This window comes from Poecilia latipinna, unplaced genomic scaffold (assembly GCF_001443285.1).
Source record: "Poecilia latipinna isolate Pla-1442-1.1 unplaced genomic scaffold, P_latipinna-1.0 Scaffold2289, whole genome shotgun sequence".
Classification (NCBI taxonomy): domain Eukaryota; kingdom Metazoa; phylum Chordata; class Actinopteri; order Cyprinodontiformes; family Poeciliidae; genus Poecilia; species Poecilia latipinna.
The window spans coordinates 38907-59527 of record NW_015114905.1 but is presented as its reverse complement, the minus strand read 5'-3'; the positions used below and the strand labels follow the sequence as shown (position 1 = coordinate 59527).

Sequence of the window (20621 nt, the reverse complement as noted above, 5' to 3'; positions counted from 1 at the left end):
AGTTTCGGATTCCATTCATGTCTTCTCCTCCCAACATGGCAACAGTTGTTTACATGCTTCTGTTAAAGCTTATTATTTAGAGAACCTGCCTGGCAGACGATATGTACATAATTGTTCAGGCCAGCAGATGGCACACTGAGCTTTCTAGTAATTACAGTAATGGAGGATCATTGAGCCCTGGCTGGTAGAGATGGTCTAGTAGTTCACACCTACTTGGGGTTTTTTCTGACACTTTAAACGGCTAGACCTTGTGTCAATTCTCGGTTTAAAAATTAACTGAAATACAACCAAGAAGGTTATTATTAAACTGTCACACAAAGACAGAAGAGCATGAAATACAAACCAATTCAACAAATTAGAATATTATTGGAAAATTCATTTATTCCAGTAACTCATAAACGTGTAATATATAATAACTACACATCTACAAGTCTTTATTTCTGTTAATTGTAATGATTTCCACGTACAGCCAATGAAAACATGATATTTAAGACTAGAAAATTACATCAAACCAATAAAAATACATATTTAATACAAAAATCTGGCCTTAATCAAAAACCATGTTTAACACCTTTAACACTTTGTTATCTTAATCTGACCGGAACACATTTCTGGTTTATTTAATATGACAGTATGATCCTATTTGTCCCACATGTGTTCTAAAGGCCATTCATCTGACTGTTCATTGTCGTGACAGTGTTTGCTGCCCTCTAGTGGAGAGGTTTGATTTTTCCAGTTAAAAATATTAGGCCTTATAATAGCTTATATCCTATATGTCCTATAACTTATATCAAATATATAAATATATTATATTTATATATATTATATTATATGTTATGTCAAATATGATATATTTGATATAAATTATCTTTACTATACAATCTGTCAAGTGAACACATTACTAATGCTTGTGCTACCTTGCAAATTTTATATTTTATGCGAACAAAGATTTGGTTGCAAAAGGCAATTATACTATTTGAACTTTGTCATATCCTTTAATATTAGAACAATAAAAAATAGTCATAGTAAAAGCATTTACAGATTTCTAATAAATGTTTTTAGAAATTTGAAAGGTGTGGCATACATCTTTATTTAATCCCAACAAAACAACATTTTGTAGGACAATAGAACTTATTTTGGCCTATAAGATCGTGATAAAATATCTTAAAGTTTATAAAGTGACAAAATGTGCAAAGTTCAAGGATTACAAATACTTTCATAATTTATTCTTCAATAACACTTAGACTGGTCACAGGAATAAAAAACTTGTTTTCTATGTTAATGAATCTAACCATAAAACGCTGCAGTTTTAGTGTGGTCTGATTTACATATTTTAATAAATAATGTAATACATACGACCATATTTTTGAGAAACTGATTTATTTTACAAAAAAGCAGAAGACAATAAAAGTATAAAATAAAATATCACACTTTTGTTTGTTCTTTTTATTAATTAAGATCTTGATGCTTTTTTTTCAGCATTTTCAACTTTGCTATGATAAAGCTCTGAAAATTACTAGATTAGTTATTCTAATTTGTTTCAAACAGCTATGCATATTTTCCTGTAAATTTGCAGTGGTATGCTAAATGATAATTAATAACAATACACCAGATGAAAATTAAATAAAGATAAATTTAAAATGAGAAAATTAGACTTTTCAGGGAATTCTTTAATAGATGCTTCTCCATTTTCATCCTGGAAAATGCCTGTTTGCTTCTTTCATCCTTTCCTAATTGTTTCCTTTTTCTTATTTTGTATGCAAATGAAACTTCTCCCAGTTCAGCAACAAACTGGTTTAAAATTGACTGACATCATGCAGAGAGCACTAAGAGGGCATTGTGATGCATAACAGCTGATCCCAAAGGTCACACAGTCATTAGAAGAATAACAAAACAAAGGATATAAAGCAGGGAATATTACTTAGACAGGATAATGCATTTATGTAAATAAAAGAAAAAATAAATTAAAAAAAGAGAGAAAATCTGTAACAAGGCTTTCCCACAACGTCTGAGTTGAATTTTTCTACTAATTTAATTTCAATTTGCTTTACGGCTAAAAAAGGACAAAAACTTTAAAATAAATGTAAATATAACCCACCCACCCAGTCAACTGTGTTAGCGCCTCTCTCTGTCATCCCACTTGACTGCAGCTGTTGTTGCAGCAAACCTCCGGTTCTGTTCAGTCCAAATGCCGGTTCCTGTTGACGCGGCGCCAGCTCCATGCCAGATTATCAAGGCGGACGCTGACAAGTGGTGAGTTTTAACACTAATTTCTGGCAGTAAATACACATTGGATCTGGACAATAAAGTGAATCCGTGCCAACAGAAACTTTATTGACTCCATCAATCACAGATCATTTGTTTACGTTGTTTGACAAACCACAATAGAGCTTGAAGTCCAGGAACACCAAGGTCTTAAGATGCATAAATAGATCAGAAGCCTAAAATAGACTCCACACATGAGGAGCGGCACATACAGTACCAGGGTGTCAACTCACGTTACAGAGCCACGTTTATTGGCACCCAAGGTAAGGATGTCAATAAAAATAATTAAATGGGTCAATCTTTTATTCCAGAATAGTTCTTAAGAATCTGACAGTAAAAACAAAAAACAGCTTTTAATTTAAGGATATTTAGTCACTTGGGGAAGGAAGACTGTGTAACAAAACCATTATTGTTTTTAAATTAGCACCAGTGACACTATTAGTCGTTCCTCTAACATTTGACAAGGAGGAAGCAGACAGAGACGATCGCTCTCCTTTGCTATCCTATTTTTAAGCTCACCCTCTAAACATAGAAGAAGCATTCATTTTGGATAATTTTTCTGTTATTTGGGTCATATGTTTTGATTTATTATCCTGCCAAAAGACTGTCGTTATGACCAACTTTACATTTACTGATTGAAGCCAAGAGATTATTTAAGATGAACTTATATTTCATCTACATGGTGGAGCAGTTGGCAGAACTGTTCAGAGGTGGATAGTAACTGGATGCATTTACTCAGTTACATTTACTCGTGTAACTTTTTTGGGGGAAAATACTTTTAGGAGTAGTTGCACATTTTTACTTACTAAAGTAATATTATAATTAATAATTCCTAATCTTACTTGAGTAAAAATTGGGTTACTCTGCTCACAGTGAGTAACTTCTGAATGAAGAACAAACACGATTTGAGCAAAAATACACCAGACACATACCTAAAGTTTGTTGAAGTGAGACCTCTTGTTTCTACACAAGCTTTGTTAATCTGATGTAATTTTCTGTCTGCTGAACTTGTTGCTGCATTTAGAGATCAAATAAATATCTGGTGAACACCATATACTGTCACTGGAAGTACTTCTTATTCTGTTCTCAGATATATTTACATTACCTTCTGTGAGTGTTGACATATTGAAAAAACTGATTTAGAAAATTATTTCTTCTGCTTGAAATTTATTTTGAAACTTTCACTTATAAGCCTTTTCATTTTAGTCTTTAAAATACCAGAATTTGCACTGCACATGACTTTATATTTTTGTCTGATGACATCATTGTAAAATATTAAATCACATGTTACTTAGTACTTCCATAGATTGAATACTTTTTTACTCTTTAAATAATTTCATGCTTGTAGTCAGGTGATAACGTTACCTCTTGTTTTAACATTTATTTAATCTTCTTACTTTTTTCAATTTAGTTTCAAAAATGATATATATTAAAGCAAATAATGTAGATTTTACTGGTTTTAAATTATTTTTTTTTATGTTTTTCTTTTTACTCACAGATGCATTTTATGGATCATAGTTAAAAACTTTTTTCCTTCTGAAAAAATGTACTGGAATTAAAGTCTGTTTCTTTATAAATACAGATTTTCTGTATGAAATCATGCAACAAGAGCAATAAAACATGAATTTAACGTACAGCTTTTTACACAACAGATTTGTTTGTCACTTTAAGAAGGAGCAGATATTTGGTGATGGATCTTGTTCCTGATGACAGTTTACAAAGATGCACAAATTTGAGCTGCAAAAAAGAAAAACTTAGCAGATTACAGTAAAAAAAATCCACTGATGTACTTCTAGAAAACATTTAGCATGTTTGTAATTCTATGTTGACTAATTTCTATAAGGTGTGTGTTTGTGAGTACAGACTAAGTGTGTCCTGTCTTGTGTTACAGCGTTCTAGAAAAGAAAGCGGTGGCCTGCCAGGATCTGATGGATGCTTTCCACGCCTGCATAAAAACTCTGTGTGACGGATCCTGATAAACGAAGAAACATGGATTTAAAAAGTAAGTTCACATCCCTACAAACTATCACAGCCTGCCTTCTTCTGGGAAGGCTTTGGTTATTTCATTGCTTTCCTAAATAAACCTTGTACCATAAACTTTGTATGAAAAATCTCTGCTTTGTCTGAATCTTATTAATCTTAAGGAGAGAAAGTGTTTGAAGTCAAAGATTTTTACTTGGAATCATTCTCACAGCTAGTAACACATTAACCAAATTTTGCTAATCGGTGAAGCTAATGTTTGTTTCTTCCTCTTTTTCTTCCTTCTTCTTAGGTTGCGTTCAGGCGGCCACCAGTTAAAGGTTTTTCTACCTTCCAGATCTTCCAGTGAGGAGAAATATGGAACAAACTGAGTTACCAGAAAAGTCAAGATGAATGTGATTTCAATATGTCCAACAGCACAACACTTGTTTAAATTAAAATAATGCAAATGACATATAGATCCAGCGTGTCTTTTTCTGGCATGATGTTTGATCCTTAAACAGCAAGATGGAGGGAAATCTACATCTATAATAAATAAATAAAATTATTTATTTATTATAAATAATTTTATAATAAATTATTATAAAAAAATTATCACGATAAGTGATAAACTATGTGATAAATACCCAGCTGTTCTTACAGCAGGTGACTAATTATTTATTCTGGAAGCAATCATTTTTCCTCAACAGTATAAAAGTATAAAAAGGGGGCATTAATACAAATACACTCCACACTTTTCAGATCTGTATTTGTAACAAAAACATTTGTGTTTTTCTGTCTCATTAAAATCCTAATTAAATATATTTCAATTTCTAGTTGTGAACAAAAGAGAAAAAGTTCAAGGGGGCATAAATGTTTGCAAGGAACAGTTACAAAAAATATCCCTGCCGTGTTAAATAAAGTACTGCAGGCCTACCAAGTTATACTGAAATCTCTCTGGGCCAGCAGCTCCTCATCGTCCCATCCGCAGCCTTAGCCGATGTTTACACACGTCTTTTCATAATAACAGGGAGGGAGGTGTCCTCTGCGGCCCACGGAGCCCACGGTGTGGCAGGTGCTGAGGTGAATGCAGAGATAAGCGTATTTTGAGGAAGGCGACCAGGAGGGCGGGGAAGAGAAGCCAAGAGGAGAGAGGATGGAGAGCGAGTGAGACCCGGATGCTGATGCGAGCGGGGCGAAGGAAGGGAAGAGGGGAGCGAAAATATCGATTTACGGCAAGAAAACGGAGTATCATCCAAGGGGGGCCTTTCGCTTGCGTGAACTGGGATCCGAAACGAGGAGGAAGATAAGCTGATTTGTGCGGTGTTGCTTCACCTGTATGTGTCACCGCCCATGGAGGACACGCCGAAGGAGAGGAGAGGGGGAAGAAGATGCTGTGATCCGCCACTTGCAGTGATGTAGGGAGGCAGAGACGAGCAGAGGCAGGGGACGGGGGAGGACTACGCTACGCTAATGAAATATAACAAATATATAAATACATATACATGTAAGAAGATGGTTGTCCGGAGAGGACTGCGCGTTTCACCTCGAGAATCCGAGATAATGTGGCAGCCGTGCGATAAAAGTGACCGTTTGGCGACGCCGAGAAACTTCAAGCGGGGTCGGTGTTTGTGACAGGCGCGAGACGGCCGTTGGTCGAGGCGTCGAAGCTAAAGCTAGCCTCAGATAGCATGTTGTTGCACCTGTAAAAACAGGCCTGACTGAGGAAAAAATAACTATTATCACGTTTTCGGAGCAAACATCTAAGCGTACGTGTTGGACATTTCGTTCTTACGCTCAAACAGAAAATGACATAAGTAAAGGCTTTAAAGCAGACGGCTTGTTTTACAGCTATAGGTTAATGACATATATATGTAGTTAACGTCATAAATGTGACTAAATTACACCAATAAGCTAATGTACATACGTAAAACATTCTAGTTAGCCTGCAGTACCTTATCATGTTCATTTTAAGGACAGTGGTTGGTATTTAACTCAGTAAGCAGCCTCGGTACAAACTGTCATCCCAGTTTCTCTGCTTTAAACTATATATTTTTGTTTTACTGTCTTAGAACAGGAAACTATTTATCTCAGCTTAATTTTATTTCCAAATGGTTTGACTTGTGTGCTATTTCATGATACATGTTAGTAAACTAGAAATAGCTGTGATATCCCTGAAATTTAAAGTTGAGCATAATTTCTTGCACCAACCTATGTAAAACCTGTACAGTACCAGATAAATTGCAATAAATCCCAGTGCAGTATTAGTTCTAATTGTGTATTAAGCCTTCAGTGGGAGCAGTATGAGTAAGGAACTGTCTCTGAGTCAGTCTGCTCAATATGTTGGGCCCTATCGACTGGAGAAGACTCTGGGGAAGGGACAGACAGGTGAGAGGACACACACCCATTGTAGAATGAACAATATAAAACTGAACCATACTGAATCAAAATGATATATGTCTCTTTTCTACATTCAGGACTGGTCAAACTCGGCATCCACTGTATTACGGGTCAGAAGGTAGCAATCAAAATAGTCAACCGCGAGAAGCTGTCTGAGTCAGTTCTGATGAAGGTACGTGGCTGTTCTCAAAAAAATACACGGTGTTAAAACAAAAATGTATAATTGCTTTTACTCAAAACAGAAAAGCAGGTGTTATTTATAGCACTTTTAAAACACAATTATGGATTGGTTATTACAGTTATTATAATGTTGACTGCTAGTATTCCTGAATAAATTTTCGGGTGGTATTGTTGCTTTCTGCCTCAAAGTGTAATCTATCTTTTGCTGCTGAATTTGGCCCAAAACGCATCATCTTTGGGCTTTCAAGCCCATTGGGAATATGGAACCAGCTTTTGTGATAATTAAACCTTTGAAAAGCAGGACTTTTATTTTAAAAAGTTTCTGTGAGCTATGTTTTGGAATTTTAATCAGAATTATTTTTTTTACATTCTGAGTTTAGATCCTTTAGCAACTTAAAGTCTTGTTTTGCTTATATTATTATGTAGGAGTAAACCATTTCTTATTTTTCATTAGTGGTCTAGCTTAGTTAGGGATTTTCGTAAATTATTAAACTCTTTCTGTACTTGTAATTTCTGTAATTTCTGTAATTAATAATTTTTTGTAATTAATAATTTGGAAGCTAGATTTTGAAAAATCTAGCTTCCAAATTATTAATTGGAAAAACTAAAAGAGTGCCCCGTAAAACTCAACGTATAAATTTGGCTTCTATAAATTTGAAAAGTATTTCTGAGCTTTATTTTGAAAGTTCATATTAAGTTGCAGTTTTATATAGCTAAAAGTTATACTTGTTTGGCTTTCCGCTCTTTTTAGAGTAACACAAGTAAAACAAGTTGATATTAGCTTGTAGATTAGTCAGGATACTGACTGACTGTTTATAGAGACTAAATTTGTCTCTTTTAAGCAAGGTTGAAGTTTAGTAGCCTTCTTTCAGCCAGCTGATTGGCAGTGTGCAAAAACATCTCTAATTTACAGTGAAATACCGACAGCTGTGGTTGCCAGTATTTTACCGTATAAATATGGTACAATTTTCTGGTAAAATAAAAATTTTACTGTAAAGAAAAAAATTCTGGCAACTACATCTGCTGGTATTTTACCGTAAATTTGTTTTTTCAGTGAAGCAATAGGTGGGGGAAGGGGACACTGTCAATGTTGCGTGCTGTATTAAACTACTGGCATTTCTCCTTTATTTATTGTCTACGTACTTTAACTCTGATGCTTCAGAACGATCACTGCTGTCTGGCTCTGTAGCATTTTTGTCTTTATCTTCTGTTTAACCAGGTTGAGAGGGAGATTGCCATTCTGAAACTGATCGAGCATCCGCATGTGTTGAAGCTGCATGACGTTTATGAGAACAACAAATATCTGTGAGTTCCTCCTGCAATTTGGGACAATTCTAGCTCAATAAGAAGTTATGATAATAATGAAAACTTGCGAATTAGATGGAGACCAGTACTACTTTAGGAAGGGTGAGACATTTTTATTTTTCAAACATTTATCTGCCATGTTTTAGTGCCACTAAAAACGACCCTGTCTAAAAATGATGTGGCCCTTAATCAGATTTTATAAGCTAAGATTGTAAACATAAATCTACAAATATTTGCTCCCTCAAAGTGCCGACATGGATTGGGCATCTTGTTCCAGGAATTATTGACGTTTTGAGATCATTTTGGGCTCCTGTGGTTCCAAAACTTTCCAGCTTCTGACCCACAAAGTAAAAATGTAAAAGGGTCGTGACCCCGAATCTTGCTTGAGCATACAAGTGTTTTTATTGAGTCAGTTAAAAAACGGTACAATGGCAACATAATCTGCATCAACAGCCAATGTGTTGCTTTTATTTATCCAAGTCCTGTTTTTTTAATCTTCTGCACTATTTCTTAAATACATATACTTTCTCATTTCTCCTTTTGGTATTTAGTAGTTAAGCCAGATAATTTTAAGACTCCCATGCGTCTCAACATTTATACTAACTGCAAAAACATATTCTAAATAATTTGTTTGAGATGTTCTGTAGCTGACAAATATAGAGACATAAAAATAACAGCAAACAAAGCTAACATCAGAATGTCACCAGCTGTATATTTTTGCTGTATTTATTTCAGTGGGTGTGAAAATGAAACTCCTATCTAAACGGTTTTTGTTTATTATAGCACCAAGGAGATAAAATGTTAATTTAATGCAAGTAAATATAAACCTGGAGGAGTCAGCCGTCTTGGAACTGGACATCATAAACACATCCATATAAACAACCCTGAGGCAGAGGGATTTCAGTCCTGACTCTGTCTGCTGAAGGATGCAGTCTCACTGTGGTGTTCTGACAGATACCTGGTGTTGGAGCATGTGTCAGGAGGAGAGCTGTTTGACTACCTGGTGAAGAAGGGGCGTCTAACTCCGAAAGAAGCCAGGAAGTTCTTCAGGCAGATCATCTCTGCGTTGGATTTCTGCCACAGTCACTCCATCTGGTTGGTTTTTCGCTTTTGGAGCTCTGGCTCTGAGATCTTTTTTGACCGAGTCAGAAATAGATTTCTGACTCGGTGTGTGTGTGTGTGTGTGTGTGTGTGTGTGTGTATATGTGTGTGTGTGTGTGTGTGTGTGTGTGTGTGTGTGTGTGTGTGTGTGTGTGTGTGTGTTGTGTTTTTGCAGCCACAGAGACTTGAAGCCGGAGAACCTGCTGCTGGATGAGAAGAACAACATTCGTATTGCTGACTTCGGTATGGCCTCCCTGCAGGTGGGGGACAGCCTGTTGGAGACCAGCTGTGGGTCAGTACCAGCCCTGTGTGTTAATACAGAACCAGGCTAATTTATGAGCAAAGATGTGAGCAAAGCATTAAAACTAACGATCCAGTATTAATATCTGCATCGGTCCCGATATTGAGAAAAAAATCTACATTGGGTATTGTTAACAATGTGTCCAATCTATACAGTCTAATTCTATGTTTTGTGCTCTGATCAATGTCATCCTTTATCATATATCTTACATTATATTTACACTTTCTGAACCATTCGGAAGAAAGTTTGTTATAGTTTATTTCTACGTTTGACCAAAGTAGCAAACTTATTGTTTTTGTCACTTTTACATGTTTTGTTTTACTTCTAATTGACCAAATTAAAGTTGTTTTTATAAATTTGACCGAGCTTGTGAAGCTATCGGTGTATTTAAGTGTGCAGAGTTATAAAGTACATTTGTAATTCAGTACGTTTACATCTGTCTTTAAAAAAAAAAGAAACTTTCATTTTGGATTTGGTGAACCATTTCTTTGATAATTACATATTAAAGTTTGGATCATTAAACTGTCTAAAATCCAAATCATTTTAATTTAACTGACAAAACTCTTCAGATCACCAGATATTAAGTTTTTAAAGTCTGATATTTTGAGAATGCTGTGGTGTTATGCACTCCTTTGTGTAAAATTATGCTAATACTATTAAAGATGCAAATATTTGAAGGTTTTTACGCATCTTTACTGGGGTTCCCAATACGTGAGGTTTGCAGAAACAGAACTTTCCATTAGCCACTGAAGCTAAAACCAGCACATCTTAGCTTTTACTCTTTTGAGGAGTCCATGTTGTTAATTCCCTTTTTTATGCAGTTATCACTACTCCTGCCTTCACCTCAGTATTTATAGAAATATTAACATGTCCTATAACACGTTTTTCTTTGATTTCAGATCACCACATTATGCCTGTCCTGAAGTTATACGGGTGAGTGCCTTTACCTGTGATGGAAATGAGCAAATGATGTGATTAAATTATTGATCCTGAAGCAAACGCGGTGAGCCACACGAGCTGAACACCCAGCGATGGCACTAATGATTTGAAAACCATTGAAGGTAAAGGTGAAATCTCTCAAACTGACGATAAATCTGGACCTGTGTTGCTTTTATGGGGCTCATCTCTTGTCAAAGTGAGTTTTCGCACTGCGCTCAGCACTTAAAAGATTATCCTGCTCCATGAAATAAATGTTGTTTTCACAGTGTCGGTGGAGACAGAATAAGTACAGGGATTAAAATGGATTACAGAGTTTCTTTTGACAGAAATGTAGCCATGTTTAAGCTTGTGTAACTCATAACTCAGGTAAAGTAAGTGAATTCTATTTGAATCAACTTTAGATTTGTAATATCCTGTCTTACAGGGAGAGAAGTATGATGGGAGGAGAGCGGATGTGTGGAGCTGTGGGGTCATCCTGTTTGCCCTTCTGGTGGTCAGTTTTAACCTCCAGTGTTCAGTTTTATTTTCATTTGAAATGTTTTTCACTCTGTCATTTCCTGCTCTCCCTCTTACCTTCAGGGTGCTCTGCCGTTTGACCACGACAACCTTCGCCAGCTCCTGGAAAAGGTGAAGAGCGGCGTCTTCCACATGCCGCACTTCATCCCCCCAGACTGCCAGTCGCTGCTCAAAGGCATGATAGAGGTTAACCCTGAGAAGAGGCTCACGGTACGCTACCCGCATCCACTGGTCGAAATTATAAAAACTTTATTGTAAAATTACATTTGTAGCATGTGATAGTGATACAGTTGACATAGGAAATGCATTAAACAATCAAATCCCCAAAGTAATTACAAGTAATGGAAAAACAAAAAAGAACAAGTCACCACTAAGCATCATTTTCTGAATTAATTTCCTTCATAATTAATTTCCTGAGTTTACTGAGAAATTCAGTAAACGGTGGCCATATTTCTTCAAAATTGACTCCCTTTCCTCTATCAATATAAGTGGTACAATCCATGATGCCACATATGATTTGACTGTGCATATTTTAGGATTTTAATGTGATAAAACAAGACATAGCAGTGCATAATGGTGAAGTGGAAGGAACAGTGTTTCTATTGCATTCTGTTCAGTCCCACTGACTCTGAATTTAATTCAATCTGAGAGTAAATGCTGCTGTTTTATTAAAGCTTCAGAGCATTAATCAATAATCAGGATTGACTGGGATCCACCAGTAAAATGGCTCAGATTTCCTTCATTTTGGGTGATTATTGATGAGAAACTGATCTTATCCGTTTCTACAGAGCTGGTAAAATCAGCCACTGTCTCATTTTGTTGTGACAGGACCGGATTTAGAAGGATGTGAGTCCCTAGGCTGGAAATTTTCTGTTCTCTTCCATTCCAGCAAGGAGTAAAGTTGTAAACTTGGATTTGGCATTCATTATTCTGAGATAATAATATTCAAAGCAAAAAAAAAAAAAAGAAAGAAAAACTCAGCCCAGCTCTGCAGCCATCTGGCCGTGAACAGACTGTAGAAACTAATGGCCCCATCTGCCCTGTTCCTCTTACAGCTAGAGGCCATCCAGAAACACTCCTGGTATCAGTAAGTAAACATTCTTTCTCTCTGCAGTCAGAAGATGCTGCACCATATTTTGAAGTTAATCCCCGTTGTTTGTGATTTGTCGTGTCGCAGGGGCGGTCGTAACGAGCCGTGTCCCGAGCAGCCTCCTCCCAGGCGGGTGTGTGTGCGGAGAATCCTGTCGCTGACCGAGTTGGACCCGGATGTGTTGGAGAGCATGCACTCTCTAGGATGTTTCCGCGACCGAGTCAAGCTTACCCGTGATTTGCAATGCGAAGAGTAAGAGTGCTGAGAACTTTAGTGTTCATCCACCTGTCCTGTCATCTTAGTGGATTAAAGGGGCGGTGGTATTGAATATCTACTTTTGTGAGCTTTACGTCATGTCATAATGTTATCAAAAACATACCTAGAGATATATGGGATTTGAGAAATCCTTTAATCTCCATGGCAACCATTCAGCTGTGCAAAACGTCTGGGTGGGTCTAGCTCCACCTTCAAGGAGCTGCAGTTTCCAAGCTCTCATGCTTCCACACTACAGAGCACATATTGCCCCATGTCCCCCCAAACTCTGCTCCTTCAGACTAGCCAACAGCAATTAGCAAACACCTGGCAGAACTGCACATCTGCTGAGCTCATTGTAGGAGCTACTTCTAAAAAGCTGGTAAAAACGTTGTTAAAGGGTTAATAGAAGAGCCACTTTGTGATGACTTCCTGAAGGCAGAGTTTCAGAAAGAGAGTTTTTAAAGAGACAGAGGCCCAATTTTAAGAGTTTAAATCACCTAGGGATATTTATTTAATATCATATTTGATATATAACATTTTTATAACAACTAAAGGTAAAATAGTAACTTCATTGTTCTATAAAATGGCACTATGCGCCTGGAAAAGACAAAATACTGACTCTTTAAGGCATAAATAAAGCATTTTAATTGGTTTAGAAATACATATCTTGAAAAGATTAAATTTAAACATAAGCATGTGGCTTTAAATTTTGGTAGAAAGGTAGAAAATTATTTCTCCATTAACATTATCTTGTGCAAAAAATGTGTATGAGACATTGTTTTTATATTTAGAGAAAACCAGGAGAAGATGATCTATTACCTACTGCTGGACAGGAAGGAACGGTACCCAAGCTATGAGGACGAGGACCTGCCTCCACGCAATGACGTTGGTGAGCCAGTAGGGGGCAGGAGCGAACCGCTCCAGAGGGGAAGCTGCTTTTATTAGCTTCTTGTGTCCACATTTTGGAGGGCTGATCCAATTGATTAGATTAATCACAATAAATCGATTATGAAAAATATTGTCAGCTAATTTAGTAATCAAATAATCATTAACTGGAGTATACAGACATTAAAACATGCCATTTTTTTAAAAGAACAAATGGCCAACACTGTATCAAAAATCAATTCATTTTTCATTTAGGTTGAAAAATATTCTTTTTCTGTAAAGATATTCTATCGAGAACTCCTAAAGTGGTCATTCAAATTATGTTAATAAAATCTGCTATTAAGCATCTTTTTATCCAGTTATTAATTGGTTTATCAAAAAAAGAAATTTAATGTCAGTATCAATGTTAGGTCAAGCAGAAAGGACTGAGCTTTTCACATGGTGGTGTTAAACATATTGCTTTAGTTTCTATAAATGATCAAGCATCCTTTGAATGAATGCTCTCTGATTGTACTTTAAGTAATAAATGTTTATTTTCTTACTTAAATAAATTATTTATTTATTTGCATTTTTTAATGCATATTGTTTAAAATGAACTTTAGTGATTAAATGAAAAATTTGCAGGAATAGAAAATTTCATTCATCCGATTAATTAATTAATTATCAGAATAATCACTAAAATGCTTGATTACTACAATAGTATCTTGTTGCGTATCTTGCCAAACAATTAAACTGTTATAGCTCCTCTTAAGTGGATCATCGTATCCCTATTTAAGACCCCGTGTCATTTAAAATGTGTTTGTAATTAGAACCACTGACAGCCACACTGGGTCTGTTATAGAGCTGTCCTGCTTGCTGCACTGGTTGGAAATCCAGTTTAAAGCTGACAGAACGCGTTGTGTTTTTTCAGCAGACCCTCCCCGGAAGCGTGTCGACTCTCCCATGCTGACGCGTCATGGCCGCTGTCGCCCTGAGAGGAAAAGCCTAGAAGTCCTTAGTGTTACGGAGCAGGGGTCTCCCACTCCACCTCGCAGGGCCCTCGACACAGCTGCACACAGTCAGAGGTAAGTGTGTGTACATTAAACACAAAATTCTCTCTTTATAGACGTTAAAAGTTCATTTTACTCTGTTCTTTGTCACTTTTATGCTGGTTATTTTCAACAGGTCTCGCTCAGTCAGTGGAGCTTCTAGTGGTCTCTCCTCAAGCCCCCTCAGCAGTCCCAGGGTAAGGACTTCACAGACTTTTAATGCACTTTATTACACAATGTAATAATCTTTGTGTGTTAATCTTGTGTCTAATGCCTCTTTTAGAAATGATGATAGTTGCTTCTAGCAATCAATAATTGATATTTTCTGTAGATTTTTACAGCGAACTCCCTCACTAATCACTCTGATAAATATCAACATCAATTTGTGGTCAATATTTTCAGATGAAACTGTTTAATATGAATCAACTTTCCACAATCTTTTCTGTACTATCCATATATCAGTGTCTCCAGTCATTTATACACATCATCACACCACTTCCAGCTCCTCAAATTTAAATCTTTCTCAACAGGAAGTTTGCATTTTCTCCCTTTATGTCATCTCTCTGCCTCCCTGAGCATGTACGAGAACAACTAGTGGTTGTTTACTGAAATAAAGTAGTTTCAATTTGAAGCCTACAGTAACAGCCTCACTGTCCTGTCTCTGCACTTTAACTTCGTCTCTGCCACAACACTAAACCCTCTCATATCAATAGTTTTTGGAAAAAGAATAAAACAATCAAACTCAGGGCTTCCCCAGTGGTAGGGATGCTAGGGCAGTCATCCAGCGGCCTACCGTGATCTTGAGTTTAAAAATGTTTAAAGTCGGCAGGAAATTTGAAGATATCTCTAGGTAATTATGTATTATTGGAAGGCATTATTAACAGTACCTAACATCATCTTGAAAAAGGCAAATATAAAAAATACAATTAAAGTAAATACTTGTATTGCAGTTCAGTTATTTCATCCTAATTAAATTATCCAACTTGTTTTGATTAGAGGTGCACTGATTTATCAGTTGGCCGATTTATCGGTGCCGATTTTCTTAATTTTGGGAGATCGGTGATTGGCCAATTTTTTTACATGTGAAGCCGATCATATCCACTGATCTTATCCGCCTCTGCATAGGTCTAAAAATCAACCACTGTCCTCTTCTGCTCTCCCTTTAGAGAGGTTTGTTGACAGACCAGCCCACCAGGTCATGTCTGCACGTTTGTATTTAACAATAGCTACCCCACTGTTGCCAATTCAGCAACTCTCTTGCTATAAGAGTTGAATCCAGAGAAAAAAATTGGTATTGGCCAAAATAGGAATCAGCAGGTAAGGCTTTTTAAAAGTTTGGTTATCAGGGATCGGCCAGAAAACTGTAATCTAAGTTTTGATCCTTAATCTGTGACTTATCACTTTATTCTCTGAAGTTGTTAGCATGCAGACCAGTAAAGACAGGAAGTGGTTCCTGTGAATAGAGAAACACACCTGACCCCAGCCACCCCATGTGTTCACATTCTGACCTCACCATGTTGCCATTTTGCTTCCAATCGTTTCACCAAAGAGACTCTTCAACCTGCCTTTGGTATCAATGTTACTGGTGTATAAAACACCTCTAATAAACAAACACCAAAAGTAAAGCCTGGTGGCCCGCCAGGCCTATGAAACACTGAGGGAAACCCTGAAACTGAAGCTTTCATAATCCGCAGTTCGATTTGCATTGAGCACATTCACTGTTCATAAGGTGCACTCTTCTGTCATTAAGCATGATATTCATTTCCATCCTTTCTCCATTTTCCATCCCTTCTCTTTCTTGTTTTCCATCTCTCCTCCCCCCACCACTCCCACACTCCTCCAAACCCCCCACAGTCCTACCAGAGCCCCGTCTTCACTTTCAGCCAATCAGACGTCACCTGTGCCACTGCTTCCCCCCTCACAAAGGAGTCCAAACAGGGAAACGCCACCACTCCTCGTTCAGCACGGTCTCATGACAAGCCCAAAGCGTCCCCCAACCCCAAGACCCAGACCCTGCCCACCAAAGGACCCGCCGACCGTCCCCACCTGCAGGCCATCAAATCCCTGCCCCTGCACAACCCATCCTCCCGCTCGCCCTCCCCCTCCCCGCTCCTGTCACCCATCCCTCGCTTCTTCTTCCCTTCGTCCTCTGTCCTCAAGTCAGTGACTAAGAGTTTCTACCCAAACTCTGCCCACTCTGTGCCACAGGTTACCCCCCAGGGCTCTCCGCTGCCCACACCGTTGGGCACCCCTGTTCACCACCCCCACCACCCCTCCTCCACCCCGCCCTCCTCTTCCTCGTCCTCATCCTCATCACGGGCAGAGGGAGGCGGCGGGGTGGGCTCGCTGTCGCTCACCCCTCCCTCCAGCCCAGGAGGGGGCGGCGGCATGGCGGCCAGCAGCCCCGCTCACTGGAGGACTCGCCTCAATTCTTTCAAGAACAACTTGCTGGGATCGCCGCGATTCCATCGCCGCAAATTACAAGGTGAGTTTCTACGTTAAGTTACAATAAACCAGTATTTATGAACCTTCTCTGTCAGATTACAACCATAGACTTTAAGCTGGGATGCACTGATCCACTTTTTTCATTTCTGATGCTGGCGCAGATATCTGAGGTTTAGTATCGTCTGATATGATCCAATACATAATAACAGCACTGACTTACATAAATGGACTGAATTACAAATTTATTTGATAACTCTGCACCAGTGCAGCACTTTTACACCAATAGCTTCACAGACTTGGTCAAACATGTAAAAACAACGTTAATTTGTTCAGTCAGTGGAATTAGAAGTAGAACAGCTAATGTAAAATAAATAATAAAGAAATGAAAACTGACATCTAGAATTTTTTTCTATCGGGACCAATACAGTTAATGTTGGATCGGTGCATCTCTAGTTTTAAGTAATAGGCGAACATAACGGTGAATTCACACTTAAACTACTCTGGTTTTCAACATGTTTTGGTTGCTACTTTAAACCCATAAAGTACGCTGAGGTTTGTGTTTGTAATGAGACCAAAACAAGGTGAATCTAGGATACGACCTCCATGACTTCCAGCTGTTTATGAAATTATCTTTAATTTAGATCTTTCTCTCCCAGTTCCGACGTCAGAGGACATGTCCAGCCTAACGCCAGAATCCAGCCCAGAGTAAGACTCCTGCCTGCTCTTTAATTCTCCCAGTATGCCTCTCCTGCGTTCTCGCTCACTGTTTGCAATTTTTAATTTGCCGTCAAGGCTGGCCAAGAAGTCCTGGTTCGGGAATTTCATCGGTTTGGAGAAAGAGGAGCAGATCTTCGTGGTGATCAGGGACAAACCGTTGAGTTCTGTCAAAGCCGACATTGTCCACGCTTTCCTGTCAGTGAGTATCTGATGCGGTCTGTCCTACGCGCTGCTCTCTTGTCAGCTTTTATTTGTACATGAGCATGACTCTCTGGGGGAGAAAGGCATTCACATGCACTCTCATGCTGTGCACCTCATTGCTTCTCATTATTTCACTCTTCTCTGTTTAATTTCTGTTTGAGCTCGCTCACTTGTGGCACGAGGCACTTTGCTTTCACCAATGGCTCACTCTCTGTCTCTCCTGTCCTCACCCTCACCCTTTGTCTCCCCTATGCTCACGTCGGACCCCTTGTACCTCTCCCGCCTCGTAAGTCTGTCGGTCTCTCTGCTTCTTCTCTCTCTCCCCACCACGCAGATCCCGTCGCTCAGCCACAGCGTCATCTCCCAGACCAGCTTCCGGGCAGAATACAAGTCCTCCGGCGGTCCCTCCGTCTTCCAGAAGCCCGTCAAGTTCCAAGTGGACATTGCCTTCTCCGAGGGCGAGAGGGAACGGGACAGGGAGAGGAGCGAGAGGGAGGGGAGGAGGGAAACAGGAATCTACAGCGTGACGTTCTCCCTCATATCAGGCAAATGACGTACTTTTAAACGGGAAGGCTTTATGTCACAGTCACATGATTTCTATCTATCTATCTATCTATCTATCTATCTATCTATCTATCTATCTATCTATATATATCTATATATATATATATATTAACCCCATTGAATCCCTCCTAGTTATTCCATCTGAGTTAGTAGTATTGTTGTTTCTTAATGAATATGAACTTCTTTCCTTTGCATTATTTGAGGTATGAAAGCACCATTTCTCATTTTCTTCAAATACTGTAAATACACATTTTTGGCTAGGAATTTCGAATGAAATGTTGATTTTACTCAAACATGTACCTAGAAAGAGTAAAATCAGAGAAACGGATCATTTTGCAGTGCTCTCTTAATGTTTTCCAGAGGTGCTTTCAAATCACCAAGTCGAAAGCATTCAATGCAATTGATTTTTATTTCTTTCATTTAAAAATGCAAAATAATTTTACTGTGAATTATTTTCTTTTAACCTGCTGACCAACAAATTAACATGTAATATTTTTAAATGAAAGGTCTGAAAATGGTTCCCAGAGTTGTACAGGTTCCTAACTTGTTGGTCAAGATATCATTATTAGTTTATTCCCAGCAACAAAAATGAGAACTCTCTTTGAAAACCCTTAACTGGATTTAGTCCTTTTCACTCATTAGGTGTGACTAAGTTTGTCTTTTAGGTAAAACATGGCTGAAGATTTCAGTCAGTCAAGTTTATTTGTGCAGCACATTTCAACAACAAGGTTTTGGATCCACAGGGCCGAGTCGCAGGTTCAGACGAGTGGTGGAAACGATTCAAGCCCAGCTTCTCAGCTCTCATGATCAGCCACTGGTGCAAGCCCTATGTGGTAAGACTGCCTATCCATGAGTTTTAACTTCAGCGAAGCAGAAATTCATTTATTTTAACTTGATCTCAAACTTTGACCCTTTTCTTAAAAATTTGGACCTTTCAACCTTGGACATTTTGAAATGAATCTTATTTTTTCAACTTTCAAAACTGAAAATTTCCACGTTTTTTTTTTCTAGAAAATTTCAGAGATTAATCTAATTGGATTGGTAATAATGCACCATCTATACCCTGGGAGTGACTTTCCTGTTCTGCTCTGTTGATCCCTTCCCAGATGAGAAGAGCAGTCGTCCCCACGGGACCCCCACCCGCCAAAACTCGAGGCGCTCTGAGGGTGGGGGCGACAGGTGCGAGTGGGGCGACCGAGCAGACGGCGGAGGCATCGGAGGCAGCGGAGGAGTCCTGCAGCGCAGAGGCTCGGCCAAGGAGAGAACCCGCCTCCTGTCCTCTAACGGAACCCAGTCCCAACCGTAGGATAGAGAGAGAACACGCTGCAGGATGCTTGAGCTGCACCAGAAACCAGACAGTAATAACTCCACCTTCAAGTTTCCCTGCGAGCTACGAGCCACCCCGATTCTTCCTTGACTTCGTTACTGAAAGTGCTTAACCGTATCAAGGATTGAGCCGTTCTCCCCTCCCATCTTGCATTGTTTTGCCAACATAATCTTGATGTTCTGGATCACCATTAGTCCTACCTTTAAAAGAGGAAGAAATTTTAAGAAACCACCCTTTAATTTAAAAAAAGGAGTGTGAGAATGAGCAGTTTGGTATCCATCCATTAAAAATGTAGCTTCCCAAATCAAACTGAAATTTTTTGAAGTGCTGATGTGCATGCCACGACCGGATAAAATAGTCTGTCATAGCATTGGTTCACGTCCAAAATTTACTCCTTAAATTAAAGGTGGCGCTCATGTCCCTGCCAAGCAACACGCAGATAATAGTCCATCTGGAGAGAAATGTAAATGTATTGCAGCATAAAAACTTTAAATTTTAGCAACCTGCCACCAGGAGGTTCCGCATTTCTCTTAAGAAACTGCATCCTGGAGTTCCAGCAGCGGCTTTTGTTGATCTAAAGAAAGCCAACAAGTAAGCTAAGTAAGTGAATGTGAAAAAACTTATTTTTTTATTTTGGTTTTTATTTGTGTTAATGTATTTCCTTTTATTTGAGGATGTCAGTAGCACAGTGGTATTGGTGAAGACGGCAGCAGAAACAGTCTGAACGTTGTTGGCATACGTTGAGTTGTTTTGTATTTCCTTTTTACTCAGAGACGGTATGAAACAATGCATCTATGATTCTGCATTGGACCCTTGTTGCTTTGGTTGCTTTGGTTTGAACAGATATATGAACATTGCTATAGGGGTCGTGTGGAGGGCCTTGTTAATACGTGAGTAGATCTCTGACCCTCGTTGGAGGTGTTTGTGCCCAGACTGAATCAGAAGATCATTCCTGACCTTTGGATCAACCAGAAAGCACCTCTCATCTGAAACTTGTCTCCTCTTGCCATTGTATTCACATACTGACTTGTAAAGAAAAAACAAAAAAACACAAAACAGGAAACTCATGAGTGGACATTTTCATGACGCTGGACTCACAAGGTTTGCACAGGACTTAAAAAAAAATAGGAAGCAAGCATCTCC

At 38.4% G+C, this 20621-nt stretch overlaps 1 protein-coding gene across 9 annotated transcripts; it reads left to right on the top strand.

Annotated features, from left to right (window-relative positions):
- The first annotated feature begins 5392 nt into the window (after positions 1-5392).
- LOC106937171 (serine/threonine-protein kinase BRSK2) lies at positions 5393-20417 on the top strand. Of its 9 annotated transcripts, none has more exons than XM_015018553.1 (19): positions 5393-6612; positions 6702-6796; positions 8024-8109; positions 9064-9204; positions 9386-9502; positions 10411-10444; positions 10875-10943; positions 11030-11176; positions 12022-12053; positions 12144-12308; positions 13103-13200; positions 14107-14260; positions 14361-14421; positions 16079-16709; positions 17311-17374; positions 17462-17585; positions 17922-18132; positions 18895-18984; positions 19258-20417. In XM_015018553.1, exons 1-19 carry the CDS (start codon positions 6528-6530, stop codon positions 19455-19457), a joined length of 2604 nt encoding a protein of 867 aa, XP_014874039.1. In that variant the 5' UTR covers positions 5393-6527; the 3' UTR covers positions 19458-20417. The 9 variants fall into 9 exon arrangements, with proteins under 9 accessions (XP_014874039.1, XP_014874045.1, XP_014874038.1 ...); XM_015018559.1 differs by having other exon boundaries at positions 5395-6612; positions 16433-16709; positions 17879-18132; positions 19258-19350; XM_015018552.1 differs by having other exon boundaries at positions 5398-6612; positions 19246-20417.
- Positions 20418-20621: the final 204 nt, after the last annotated feature.

Bases quoted from the DNA above. Each gene is read 5' to 3' on its own strand.
- LOC106937171 (XM_015018552.1), top strand. From the start codon at position 6,528: ATGAGTAAGGAACTGTCTCTGAGTCAGTCTGCTCAATATGTTGGGCCC. The intron at 17,375-17,461 runs GTAAGACTCCTG...TTTGCCGTCAAG, and splicing joins ACGCCAGAATCCAGCCCAGA to GCTGGCCAAGAAGTCCTGGT. The intron at 18,985-19,245 runs GTAAGACTGCCT...TCTGCTCTGTTG, and splicing joins ACTGGTGCAAGCCCTATGTG to ATCCCTTCCCAGATGAGAAG.